This window comes from Otolemur garnettii, unplaced genomic scaffold, assembly GCF_000181295.1.
Source record: "Otolemur garnettii isolate 467f Iridium unplaced genomic scaffold, OtoGar3 scaffold00048, whole genome shotgun sequence".
Taxonomy (NCBI): Eukaryota; Metazoa; Chordata; class Mammalia; order Primates; family Galagidae; genus Otolemur; species Otolemur garnettii.
In genome coordinates this window covers 7,378,123-7,392,754 of record NW_003852443.1, presented here as the reverse complement: position 1 = coordinate 7,392,754, position 14,632 = coordinate 7,378,123, and the positions used below count along the sequence as shown (strand labels likewise).

At 41.1% G+C, this 14,632-nt stretch overlaps 1 protein-coding gene across 3 annotated transcripts in view; it reads right to left on the bottom strand.

Moving 5' to 3' along the window:
* The window catches only part of CCDC141 (coiled-coil domain containing 141), a 187,236-nt gene extending 182,271 nt beyond the window's left edge, over positions 1–4,965 (bottom strand). For all 3 annotated transcript variants that reach the window (XM_003791474.3, XM_023514171.1, XM_023514172.1), the window contains exons 1-3: positions 4,913–4,965; positions 3,612–3,844; positions 1,188–1,310 (exon numbers count right to left, since the gene is read on the bottom strand). In XM_003791474.3, the coding sequence (XP_003791522.1) occupies positions 1,188–1,310; positions 3,612–3,713 (225 nt within the window). In that variant the 5' untranslated portion in view covers positions 3,714–3,844; positions 4,913–4,965. The remainder of the gene's footprint in view (positions 1–1,187; positions 1,311–3,611; positions 3,845–4,912) is intronic.
* Between the last annotated feature and the right edge of the window lie 9,667 nt (positions 4,966–14,632).

Here is a 14,632-nt window from a genome sequence, read left to right as displayed (position 1 = left end):
ATATTCACATACTAAACACACAGAATATCCTAGTCATTGCAGGCCTCTGAGTCCTCATCAAACCTCTCTGATCTGAGTGAAGACATTTATTTGCCTAACAGGGTTGTTACTCACAGGCCTGGCTATACCCCAGGGGTCCATTCTCAGAAGGGAAGATCACTTGGGATCTGAAGCTCTACCTGATCCTGTCTTGAAATTCTCAATAATTTTATCTTTGTGTGTTGTGTAATTTTGTGTCCAATAGGACAACAAAGTCCTGGGGGATTAGAGCCTCACTGCCCTTGTGGGCCCACCTGCAGGGTGTAGAGTCTGCTGCCCCGGCTGCTCCTCCACCTGGCTCAGTGGCTCAGTAAGAGTTGTCAGTTGCACTAGCTGGGCCACGGCCAAGATGGAGAAGGGTGGTATCAGGCCCAGGCCCACCCAGTATACTGAGTCCTGGGCAAGGTTGGGCACCTGTGAGAGTTTCTGCTCACCCCACACATATTCCTATGCCTGCAGAAGCCAGACATTAAACAGCAAACTAAAAACACCTTGATAAATCAAGAAAAAGCTTCTTCCTGGTTTTTGAACCAGGGGCCCCACATTTTCAATTTGCATTGGGCCCTACAAATTATATGCTTGGCTCTGACCCTACCTTGCCCTTATCTGGCAATTTAAACCAATGTTATTTAGATTCTTAACTAAATGACCATGACATATATGGGATAATAAGTCAAGTTTTTCACCAAAAGTATTATTTGGTTTAAAGAACTCTCAATACAAAGTGCAGTAATTCAACAGGGAAAAAAAGTACTCTAAATTATTTTTACCAGCAAGTATTATTAGCAATAGAAAATTTGGGTCTGTTGTTGTGACTTGACAGTATATTTCATGAAATGGAGAAATGAGTTTTTTCGTTTTTTTTTTTTTTTTTACTGAGGCAGCTAGGAAAAAAATTACTTATTTCTCCACAGTGAAAATATTATCACTCCATATTTTCTATCACATTAGGGAAAGTTTAAAAGAATCTTGTTACTTCTCTCTGATGCTAATGTTTGCTCATAAATAACTGTAGTGTTTTTCTCTTGTCTATCTGACACTATACTAAGATCGCCATCGGCCAGTGATGCCAGAGGAATCGAGGCCTGTAGGAAATAGCTTTGGATTTCTTTTTAATTGTGTTTCTTCTTCACATCTCAATATCTTACCTTGAGCTTCGCCAAGAGAAGTTCGTGATCATGCAGAAGTTTTCTGGTTTCATCTTGACTGCTACCAATTTCTAGAAGATTTGGTTGTGATTCAGCCAATTGAAGTTGCACCCATTTGCCACACTAAAAATAAAAAGTGAAATAAAATGCACTTTTAGTTCCTCTTGTTCCTTCCTCTTTTCCCTTCTCCTTCTTACATACATTTAAAATTTCTACTTATAGGGTCAACACATAATTCTTTCCCTAGAGATGGATCTTACTTAACCTGAACCATAACAGATCTAATATAAATCCACGCCCTGCCCTTTTCATTATTCTTAGGATAAGTTACTCCCCTAGTGTCTTGGATTTCAATTAAAAATTCCCAAATGAGAGACACATACAATGAATTATGTATTACTGAATATTACAAATTACAGAATAATTCACACAATTATACCCACTCTCATCCACAAACCTGAACTCCATAAAATAATGAAATTCCACCTGGGCAAGCAGAACACAAACTTCACGTGGGAAAGTTTTTGCAAATGCAAGTTCTGCTAATTAGTGTTTTCTGGTTGAACCAGCCTTGGTTATTCATCTGAATGTGCATCCGATGAAGCAATTTATTTTTATCTTATTTCAAAGATAAAACATAACATTTTCCAACCTTTGTTGGGTATTCAATAAAGCATATACTAAAATATTAATAAAATGAGATGCCTATGACAACTGCCATTTGAATGCAGTGAGCATGTTTTCCCCACTCTGGATAGTCACTGCTCTAAGCCATAATTCATCATTGCATTTCCTGAGGAATTGCTTCTCTAAGAAGCAACAACTGATTAAGCAAAAGAAACCACTAATAGGACGTGCACGTGGATATGAGAATGACTAAAGAAAGAGAAGTGAGAAAAATGTGTTTCTATTATAGAATATAATTAGTGCCCAGAGACAGTTAGGAAAGAAAACACTATAAACAGACAGGCGCTTCTATTCCACCAAGATGGGCTTTCTACTTGAATACCTGGGGGTGTATTTTATCTGGAAATGGCAGAAAGGGAGGAAATTGGGGAGGAGCGGTAAGGGAACATTCTTAGAAACATAATTCAGTTAAATAAGAATTTCCAGAGCAATTTTAGAGAGTTCTTTTCCCCCGATCGACCTCTGATTCTCCTATCTTTTATCCTCTAAAGATTATTCCTCCTCCTGCTCTAAGAGTATTTCATAGTTGTGGACAAGAACAGCTAACTTTTTTAAAATAGTGAGTTGGCCTCTTTTCCCTCCCTGATGAAATTTGCAGTTACTCAAAGCATCGTTGAGCAACGTGCAAATGCTCCGTCCTTGCTCAGCTTCTGCTTCCTTCCATATCAACCAGTGACTTGGAAAGAGGAGAGCGTGAGGGAGGCAGCAGGGCCTGTTTATGTGGAACAAGTCGCAACAGCCCTGGGAAACCAACTTTGGTAGGGGCACTTTGCATTCTATCCTACAGTAAATCGTTTTACTCAATGTCAAATGCTGTGTTCCTAATATGAAGTTTCAGACTACCCATAAAATTCATGGTAATTCAGTTAAATTAAACAAGTCTTGTCATTCATACTCCAGCAAAGGTCCAGAAAAGCCATTCAATTAAGCCTGGGGGGTCCTGAAAGTAACTGGCTGTTCGTCTGCCAGGTTTTCCTTCATTGAACCCCGGGTTCCTTAGGTGGTAAATTATCTAAAGCTCAAAGCCGAATGCTTCAGACATTTTTGCAGGGCATTTCTCTAGAGAATAAAATCATGGATCTCTTCTTCAACCTAACAATGCGTGGTCATCTTTGCAAATATGCAAATTCCTAGACATAACACATGCAGTAACCTGAAGCCCCAAGTGGCTTTGACTTCCTGCCATTAAAAGCAAATTTGTCACAAGTCCTTTGCACCTTCCCTGGCAGGGTCTTCACGTCCCCAGCAGTGCGGCAAGGCTGTAGTAGTGTCTTTAGAGCGTCAAAACCAGAGTTGTGGAGGGCGCCTCATGTTAGTCTTCTCCTGTGCTCCCCGGTGCTGGACCTGCCCCCTCCAGCCTCCATCACACCCAGCCACTCTCAGAAATCACCAGCGTTATTATACAGGTCTGCTGGGCTCTTCAGCCTGGCAATCACAAACTTCTAATCACTCACACCTTGCTTTTAAAGACCAAATTGAAAATATATGGCAGAGTTTGCTTTTTTAAATCAAACTGCTGTGGAGACTTTCTGGCTGATTGAAAGGAAAGGGAAAGTGAGATAACCAGCTGAAAGCCCGTGCTTTCTCTTAGTTGCATATTAACAAAAGAGGTGAGAGGACTTGCTGTGTTACCTCTGCTATGCTCTGTCCTGCCAATTACACGCAATGTTCTTTAGGGCTGTGAACACCCAGCAAGCAGCCCACAGCCACTCAGAAGGAAGCAAGTTGTTAGCTTACCTTTATGACAGCTATAATGATTTTGGAGTCCCCAGCCTGCACAGCTACTGAACTGACAGTTGTTGTAGAAAACTCCACACCAGGACTTCCTTGGCTGGACATGGCCCTTTAGAACCGGAGTTTATACTTTGGGCAGCCTCTGTGCAGTGGCGTGTCTGCTGGTCATTTCAGAAGGCAACCACTGGGGTTAGTTGGATTCATTCAGGGAAAGAGCTTAGCTCGCAGTGATTACTCTGCCAAAAGGAAAGAACAGGAGGTTAAAAATAGACAACCCCATTGAGTTTATCACGAGAGAGACCGGAGAGAACGGGAGAGAATCGCCACACCCCTAGTATGGTAACACTGAGCGCTTGTTATTTTTGCCATTATCTTAAATGTGGAGGACAGCTCTTTCCTTATCAGCTGATGTTTGATAGCAAATGGAAAAAAGAAAAAATTACATGCTGAGAACCCGAATTAGTTTTGCCATTAAAACTATGCACAAATAACCGTGGACTTTGAAATCAGCAGATCATTGACCTGGATATCAATCTTTTCAAGATTTTTGAAGTTTCTCTCATGCAAAGAAAACCACTAAAAATACTTTTTTAAAAAAAAGTTCTGGTATCTCTTTTAGGGGGTTAAGTCACAAAATTGCTTGAAATACATTTTTAGATTAATCTGCTTTTCTAAAACTCACTGCCCTTTGCCAAATAAAGTTTATGTGAAATAGGCACATTTTCTCAGAGCCTCAGATTTCTTAGAAACATTTTTAAAAAACTTCAACCAGCATTTATCAATAGATACCTATCATTTCAAGATTTCTGTGTTACTCTTCATCTCCACTGAACAGCATTTGCAAAGTCAGTTATCACAACCACTAGAAAGCAAAACACTTTGCTGTTATCTTTTAACTGCAGCACGAAAATGTTTTTTTGTTTGATTAAAGGCTAACACTATGTATATCTTGCCACTATTTTTCAAAAACAAAGAGGCTGGGCACAGTGGCTCAGCCTGTAATCCCAGCACTCTGGGAGGTAGGTGGATTGCTCAAGCTCAGGAGCGCAAGACCAGCCCGAACAAAAGCAAGACCCCTTTTCTACTAAAAATAGAAAAACTAGCTGGGAGTTGTGGCAGGCTCCTATAATCTTAGCTACTCAGGAGGCTGAGGCAGGAGGATCTGTTGAGCCCAAGAGTTTGGGATTGCTCTGAGCTATGACGCCACCATGACCCTCTACAGGGCAACAGAGAGAGACTCTATGTCAAAAAACCAAACCAAAACTGAAACAAAACAAAACCCCAAACAAAGAATAACACTGTACTTGAGGCTTTCCCCCTCCACCGTCACCTCCTGTGCAGGAAAATCATAGCCAGCTTCAGATCAGAGTCCCAAACTGGCAGATTAATTCTATTGCTAGAAACTCAGCCTGGGCTGCAAGTTGTCTGTGGTATTAAACAGCAGCTGTTGGATTCCCTGTCAAAGAACAGCTGAAAATAACACTGAAGTTTAGGGCAGAGGTCAGATGCAAACACATCAGAGATACTGACTCCAGTGCTCCTGGGACCATCGGGAATCTCTGAGACAAAGCCAGATGGAGAACACAGCCATAGAGTTTTAAAGAGTCCGCTTCCTACAAAACCACTTACCTCAATTTAAAAGCACATTCAGGCTCAGAGCTGATGTTCAGAACACTGAGTCAGCACCATTGCTTTGTTTTGCTCGAGTTCCCAAGTAATATTCTTGATTCAAAGGGGAGAAAGTACCTTTACGTATACTTCAGTTTTAACCACTTTTTTTTTTTTTCCAAGAGTGTGTCATGGCTGCTCTGTAATTGTTAGCCATGACCCAGGTCCTCTGCCCTCATTGTTAGCCATGACCCAGGTCCTCTGCTCCAGTGAGATGGAAGCAACCCCCCAATGCCAGTTCCTATGCTAAACAAACTTCACCTGACACTATGAAGGGAACACTTGAAGCAAGCTCAGGATAGCAGATGCCAAGGCATGCCACGATGTAGAAAATATTGTAAATGGTTTTATTTTGCAGCATGGCTGGAGAGCTTGCAGAAAGCCCACCTGATCTAGAATGTTGAAGGACAAGCTCCCTTCCCCTTAAACAAATAGTTGGCCCAAACAAACTATATAAAAAAAAAATTGATCTCAATCAGTTTTTAGTTAATTGTCCTTAAGAAGAAGCAAGAGTTGACACCTGTGCCACAAAATATCCACACTCTAACTTAAAATGCCCAGGAAACTTTACTGAAGTCCCTGTGGACTTTGCTAATCAGAACAGCAAACAGCTTGCCCTCCAAATGCTTGATGCACTTTCACCCAGCGTTAATCCTATTGCTAGGAATTCAGTGTGTGTCACAAGTTGCAGAAAGGCAACTTGGGGGGAAGGGACATTTTGGCAGCAGACTGCAGGGTAAGTAGAGAGTAGCTCTGTCCACAAAGCCCTACTTAAGATGAGTGATTGTGTAAGGGGTGCAGAGAGCAGCAAGGAATGTCTGGAATTGCAGGCCCAGACAGAGGGGAAAAGAAGAGGGAGAGGAAGAAGAGAGAGCATGTGGCTAAAAGTCTGTTTAATTCCAAGGTTTAAGGATAAAGGGAATTAGAAATATTTAAGACTTTGTTAAAAGATTAACCCAGTTATTCAGTAACAAAGGCAGAGACTTTTTGTGTGTGTAGATGACCTTTCTCTCTGTTAATTAGATGGAGCAGGTCCAGAGAGTTGCATAAAGAAATTGTTTTTTGCAAAGGACATGAGCACAATGCAAACTGCATATGTGAATTCAAGTGGCATCTGACAAATTTTTGTTATTCAAACTCTTGGCTTTAAAAGTCTTTAATCTTTTTTTTTTTTTTTGCTTTTCCCTTGTTTTCTGTTCCCATTTTCCCCCTAAACTTTGTAGTCCTTCCCTTTACAGAAGCCCTCCGGCTCAGACCTCTACATCAACATCTAGCTTATTTGGAAACTTGGTCTACTTCATCTACAATAACATTTAATCATAAGTTGCATCATTAACTCTCAAACAGTTTGAAGAATAGTTAGGATAAAGGAAATCAGCACACTATAAGGAGATGCATTTTTAAAATATGTGAAAAGACTAAAAGCTTTCTGAGTTGCACTTTCTTCATCCTCTGCCTCCCCTATCATCACCAAGAAAACCAAACCAAAACAAAACAAAACAAAAACCTTACGGGCATTCTCATACCTTTGAAGTTTATGGAGGATCTTGCAGAGGTTATGATGTCTTCTCTGTTTATCCCTCTGGGAAATGCCTGTTTTTATACCAACTGAGTTTTGGAGAAATACACTCTGTGGGGAATCGTAAAGCTATAACTGAATTCTGTAGAGTTGCAAAGAGCACATTTTTAATGAAATGCAGATAGTCGTCTGAAAACTTTTTCATGGGGTTATTTTTTTAGCTCTGTCCATGGTTATGCCATTGAAACAACACTTTCTTTGTTGGAGTCTGTGAAGGGTCTGATCATTTTTTATGGATCCCAGTGTTTGTCTTAATGAACTGGTTAAGCTTCATAAAGACAAGTTAGATTCATTTAACACAAAGAACCCAGAATCAGTCTATTTCCCCACATTAAAAATTCAAGGCAAAACATTCTTTGCTATTATCATTAGCAGTAGTAGTGACAACTACCATTTAGTGGCTGCCTAATATGTGCGGGAACTCTGATAAGTGCTTCACATTCTTTGTCCCACTTGATCTACATAATAAGACTGGAAAGACATCCTGTCCTGATTTTGCAAATGATATGCACGTATTTACACACAGTGTTTCACTGATTCCAGCTGCTTCTGGTCCAAATTTGTCTGCCTGGTTTTCGCACTTACCCATGGCCTCCCCCTACCTGCCCAACAATAAATATCATTATTCCTAGACCCCAAAGATTATTCTTGTTCTACACCTTAATTCAGTTCTAGCCAGAAAAATTATCTCCTTCTTTCTTTCGTCTATCCAAATTCCTCCTGTCATTCAAGGCCAAGATGAAATATCAACTCCTTATAAAATTTTTTTTTTTTTAGACAGAGCCTCAAGCTGTCACCCTGGGTAGAGTGTGTGACATCACAGCTCACAGCAACCTCCAACTCCTGGGCTTAATCGATTCTCCGGCCTCTACCTCCCAAGTAGCTGGGACTACAGGCACCTGCCACAATGCTTGGCTATTTTTTGGTTGCAGCTGTCATTGTTTGGTGGGCCAGGCTGGATTCGAACCTGCTATCTCAGGTGTAGCACCTTAGCCATTGAGCCATAGGTTCTGAGCCTAAATATTAATTATCTGTGTTCTTCTTTCCTGAAAATTTAATTATAACTCAAGATTTAATAATTGCATGTTTGTCCTATAAACATATTATTTTCTAATTATTTCACTTCCATTGGTATTATTTTTCAACCCTAGTTTAAGCTCCTTATAGAAAGAAGCCATGTCCTAATTTTTTTTTAGTCTTTGCAGATCATCCCGCTTTCTTTTTGGAGACAGAGTCTACTCTGAGTCCTGAGTAAAGTACCGTGAGGTCATCATAGCTCACTGCAATCAGTAGCTGGGACTACAGGTGTGTCACATGACTCCCAGCTGTTTTTTTTTGGTTTTTTTTTTATTTTTTTAGAGATGAGGGTCCCACTCTTGCTTAGACAAGTCTCAAAGTCCTAAGTTCAAGCAAGCCTCCCACCTCAGCCTGCCAGGGTGCAAGAATTACAGCCATTAGCCACCACGCTTGGTTTTACAGATCTTTTCAAAGGGTTATTGTTGCGATTAAGAGCTGTTCTACATAAAGTGCTTAGCAGAGGACCTGGCATTTAATTAGGAACATGGTACAGAAGTAGGCACAGAATTGGTGTTTATAAATACTAGTTGACTGATTGAATCACAAGTCACATAGAAAAAAAGATACAACTCATTAATATAACTCATTCAGTATTTATTCAGGGACCCAATAGTTATTAAACAATTGCTACATACCAGGTACTTTTGCATTAGCAATACAGCAGTGAGCCAAACAAAGAGGTTCTGGCCCTACAGAACGGTGATTTTCAGCCAGTGTGCTATGCCTCACTGGTGTGCCATGAAAATTTTTAAAGATCATTAATTGAATTATTTTCTTTTCTTTTTTTTTTTTTTGAGATGGAGCCTCAAGCTATCCCCCTGGGTAGAGTGCCATGGCATCATAGCTCATAGCAACCTCCAACTTCAGGGCTCAAGCGAGTCTCCTGTCTCAGCCTCCCAAGTAGCTGGGACTACAGGCGCCCCCCACAACTCCCGGCCATTTTTTAGTTGCAGCCATCATTGTTGTTTGGCGGGTCCAGGCTGGGGATTCAAACCCGCCACCTTAGGTGTATGTGGCTGGCGCCTTAGCCGCTTGAGTCACAGGCGCCGAGCCAATTGAATTATTTTCAAAAAAGTTCAAAGCACAAATAAGTATATTCTTTTTTTTTTTTCACTCCTTTTTTGGATCAACATAATTTAAGTGTGCCATGGAAGTTTAACTGTAGGTTCAAGTGTGCCGTGAGATAAGGTTGAAAAGCACTGCTCTCGAAGCTGACATTTCAGTAGATGCAATAGACCATAAACAATGAAATTAGTAATCAAGATACAAACACACTGTGATAACAGCTAAGAGAAAAACTGGTTGTGGTTTAAATAGGCTGAATCACAAACAGTTACGTTTAGAATTTGCCAGAGAAATCGGGAAATTTTATCAAAATATTTCTTTCTTCTGAAATACATGTATTGAAATTAATAGTAATAAGAAACTGATAGTGATTGTAACAGCAACAACAACAACAAAAACAAACTAGTCAGACAGTAAGTCCAAGGTGATGGGGAAGGAACACAGGCTCTGAAACCAGATTGCCTGAATTCTCATGTTCCAGTTTCCTCCTCATAAATTGGGGCTAATGGGAATACTCACACCAAATAGTTTTGTTGGGAGGATTGAATAAGATATAATATCTCAAAAAGGCGATAATGCCCAGAACATAGGTGGTGCTGTGATAGTTATATGTTCTTATTTCTAAGACAGAAATAATACCTATTGGGGATTTCTTAAATCTAGGGGCTGAATCAAAATTTGAAATGATTTTAAAAACAAAGTTGCATTAGAACACAAGACAAGCAACCGAAAGGAATTAAACATGTTAGAAAGACATCAACTATACTAGAGGGGACGTTATTTCCCTATAATAAAGTGTAAAGCTATTTCAGGGAGTCATCATTTCTGTTATGTTGTACATCCTTTTCTGTTCACCTTAGCCAAAATTTCCCCAATTCATTTTTCATCTACTAAGCGCCAGGCAGTGTTCTTGATGCCAAGGAAATGCAGTGAACAAAACAAGGCTCATCCACTGAGGAAGCTTGCTTTCTGGTAGGGGAGACAAAAGCAAGTAGAAAATTAATAGAAAGTACACACATAACACATCAGGGCACAATGAGTATTAAGAAGAAAAATCAGCCTGTGTAAGATGGAGAGTGAACAGGTAAAGAGAAGTATTGTGTTAGGAGGGAGTCAGAAAAAGTTCTCTAATAGATGAGATTGGAATAGAGACCTGGATTAAGGGAAAAGAGCAAGACCAGCAGATACCTTGGGGAAGACTATTCCAGGCCCCTGGGGCACACCTATTGTATTTGAAAAGCAGCCAGTAGGTAGGTGTGGTTGCAACTAAGTGAAGATGGAGAGATGGCGATAGTGTTAGAACATGAGATCCTTGGCCGGGCACTGTGGCTCATGCCTGTAATCCCAGCACTCTGGGAGGCTACAGTGGGTGGATTACTTGAGCTCAGGAGTTCAAGCCAGACTGAGCAAGAGGGAGACCTCTTCTCTAAAACCTAGCCTGGCATTGTGCTAGGAGCTTGTAGTTCTAGCTACTCGGGAAGCTGAGGCAGGGGATCTCTTGAGTCTAAGAGTTTGAGGTTGCTGTGAGGTATGATACCACAGAACTCTACACAAGCTGACAAAAATTGAGACTTTGTCTCAAAAAAAAAAATAAAAAGAAAGAAAGAAAAATAAAAAGAAAAAAGCAACATGAGATCTTTGAGGGAGTGGTGGCTAGTTCATGCAGGGTCTTCTGGGTTGGTGCCTCCAGCTCCTGGCTTGCTCCAGCCCAACCTTGGTTTACACCGCTGCCCTGACTTTACAAGAGTCCTGTTTAAATGATGACAGCACCCAATCCTCAAATGCCAACATAGCCTTGCTTTGGGATGTTTCTTTCTTTCTTTTTTTTTTTTTTGAGACAGAGTTTCACTTTGTCACCCTTGGTAGAGTGCTGTGGTGTCATAGCTCACAGCAGCCTCAAACTCTTGGGCTCAAGCAATTCTCCTGCCTCAGCCTCCCAAGTAGCTGGGACTATAGGCACTGGCATCCAACAAGTTTTAGAGAGGGTCTCACTCTGGCTCAGGCTGGTCTTGAACCTATGAGCTCAGGCAATCCACCCCCCTTGCCTCCTAGAGTGCTAGAACTACAGGTGAACCACCACACCTGGCCTTGGGCTGTTTTTAAATAAATGCTTAAGTTGTACTTAATAAGAAAGACATGTCCAGAATGTCGTGACTCCTATTCTGCATTTTATTCTATGTATTGACTTCCAGAGATTTTCCTTACAATCACGCATGTTTGATGACGTGTAAGTCCTTAGCTTCTCTGTAAGATCTACTAGAGTACTTATAAACAAGCAGCTTCTAAATCTAGCTAGGTTCCTTTGTATATGTACAAGGAAGACGAAACAGAACTTGGATAAATTTGAAGAATACTTAACTTGGTCCAAATAGCCCAGATGGCTGTATTTGTTACAGTTAGAAGCAATAGTTTACCAAACATGATGTGTGAGGTGATACCAATACTTATTAAATTATGATGTGTATCTTTCTTGAAAAGTCTTTGGAGCAAGGCATGATCTAGAAAACTGTTAAATATTTTTGTGTGTAGACTAGAGTTAAAATGAACAGTACACATATGGCTATTGTTGATTTGGGCAAAGGAGTTTGTGAGGGGGAGAAATGAAATACGACAAGCCAGAATTTCTTTTTTTTTGCAATTTTTTTTGGCCAGGGCTAGGTTTGAACCCACCACCTCTGGCATATGGGGCTGGCGCCCTACTCCTTTGAGGCACAGGCACCACACAAGCCAGAAAATTTTTTTCATAAATTTCTGAAAAGCTTTCATGTGCAAAGTTTATTTTATTTTCTTACTATCTTTTTTTTTTTTCTTTTAGACAGAGTCTCCCCTGGTAAAGAGCTGTGGAGTCATATGTCACAGCAACCTCAAACTCTTGAGCTCAAGCCATTCTCTTTTCTCAGCCTCTCAAGTAGCTGGGTCTACAGGCGCCCTCCATGATGCCTGGCTATTTTTACAGATGGGGTTCTTGCTCTAGCTCAGACTGGTCTCAACTCATGAGCTCCGGCAATAAGCCCACGTCGACCTCCCAGAGTGCTGGGATTGCAGGCATGGGCCACTGTGGCTGGCTCCTGCAAAGTTTATTTTTAAAACTTCAAGTCACATGACTTCCTACCTGTGCTGAGCTGTGAACCCAGGTGCCAGCATTAGCAGGCTTCTCTCTCTGATGCAATTTCTCTTTAAGTAAAGAAGAGTCCTGAGCGTTACGGTCCAGAATTCCGGGGCGAGCAGACGAAAAGATAGGAGGAGTCTTAGTCAACTTGATTTTGGAAAATTGCATTTCCTTTGTTTTTCCCTCTGTTGCTAAACTCCAGTTGCGCTGAGAATTTTCCATTGCAGAGTGATCCCGGGGGAGGCCTAGAGAGCACCAAGTAATTCCAGCTGCTGGGGAAGCCAACGGTGTCACTGAGGGTGAGCTGCCACGTCTCCAACCAGTTATAACTTTTGGCAGGGAAGGAATAATAATCTCATGTAAAACCCATGGGCATAAAAATCAGATATCCCAAGTGGATTCTAAGCAGGGAGTAGGTAAAGAGTGAAAAAGAGAAAAGCTTTAAAATATAATGATGTTTCATTAAGAGACACCAAAACATAATTAAAGAAGTTGATGTATATGATGTCTGATGGGTTCACAAAGCCATAGAAAAGGTGCTGTATTCCTCATTGTTGAATGTCATTGAGGTCACCTTTGAAGTCCTCCCCTTCGGAAGCGCTGTACAGATACCAGCACCCATCCACCCTGCAAAGGATATGTGTATGTTCCAGACCCACGTATGAGGTTATTTTAAGAAATATTGTGTGATGGGTTTTCTCCATTTTCCAGGGGTGATATTTCATGATCCACTGACAGTTTATTGGCATCAGTTTAGGAACAAAGGCGTATTTTAATAAAGTCTACTGTAAATTATTTTTTAAAACGTAACTGAGTTTTAGACATTTTACTGTATGGTTTTTGAGAGCTATAGCCTCATTCCAAATAAGAGTGCCTTTCACCAGTGTTCACACAGCTGTCCCTTGCATGGGAATCTTTGTTTTTATTAATACGTCACTCACCTAGGTCACAGAACCCACATGAAAGGCAATGATTGCTGAGACTGTCCGGAAAGATAAAGAAGTTAGTAACACCTGCAGGAAAAAAGATACTCATATATCTAGGCTTTTAGGACAAACAGGAAACAAGATGAGAGAAACTCTCAGAAACCTGGGAATCAAAAATGGAAACAAACGTAGGAGGTCCTCTGCACCCCACCCAACTTGCACCCCCCCAAGCAGCCAGCTTCCTATCCCAAATTCCAATCTCATGAAGGACTTCAAAAGCCACGTCCATCTATGTGATGCAGGGTTTACATTCTGCTTCTGGCACAGTCCTGCTCTGAGCCCTTACTAGCAGAGACAGCCGATGGCTTCACCACCAATTTCAGCTGAGCACCCACTGCACAAGGCCTTCGTTCCCTTTATTAGCTTCTTCCTCATCAGACTTCTTTAGATTTGTAAAATATGTAGCCACTTAATCTAGACGGGCCTCTCAACAGCTTCATAGGCTAGGGTTGTGTTCTAGACTGTTTCCTCTGTTATCTGACTTGGAAACCTGAGGCAAGAGAAGTTAAGTAGCTTGTCTAAGTTCACAAAATGAGTGAGTCAAGGCCCCTGCAGCTTCCCTCTCCTGCTCCAGCCTATAATGCTAGATCAAAAATTGTACAGATGTCCACAAACACCTGTCACTCAGGTATCCACCTGTCACTAGTGGATACGGTTGAAGACTTCCTGGGCAGAGCACCTTTGAAAGACCACAGAAGAAGCACAAAACTCCATCTCTGTTCTCAGAGGCCCCCCGTTGGAGAAGACAAAACACACTCATGAAGCACTTTGACCAGAAGACACTACAACAACATCTAGGCTATATTCCAAACAAAAATGTCCACTAAGGATCCTCTTAAATAATTCCCCAAATAGATGTGAGCAATCATAACGTAACAACCATTTTATAAATGGATGTCCGTGAACAACTGTGATAACACAGCTTTGAGTTTGTGTCATAGTCCTTTCTCTTTCCTTTAACACTTTGGCTACTTTGGTTGGCAGGTATGTGGGCAGGGAGTGAGGGTGCTTTGGCTATCAGAGGTCGTTCAAAGGTGACAGGTGGATTTGTCTGAGCAGACCAAACAGGACAGGTGAAACAGGGGCCAGAATACATGAATAAATAATAAACAAGAAATCTGGGCTGCTACTGAAATGTAAACTCTCCTCTTCCCAGAGGCTTGAGGACATCTGAAGTTATAGAACTATCCGGACAGTTTTCTTAATTTTTTTTCCTTTATGGTTGTTTGGAGTACTGGCAGATAAAATAGTTGAGACAAAGTCACATTTCAGGCAAACTCAAGGATGAACTCAAACTTGTTTCTTTAAAAATAAAACCTTGAGCCAGGCATGGTGACATGCCCATAATCCTATTACACTGGGAGGATGAAGAAGGTGATCACTTGAGCTCAGGAGTTTGAGACCAGTCTGAGAAAGAGTGAAATATCTACCACCCCATTTCTACTAAAAATTACTGGGCATTGTGGCAGACGCCTATAGTTCCAGCTACTCAGGAGGTGGAGGCAAGAAGTTCTCTTGAACTCAGGAATTTTTTTTTTTT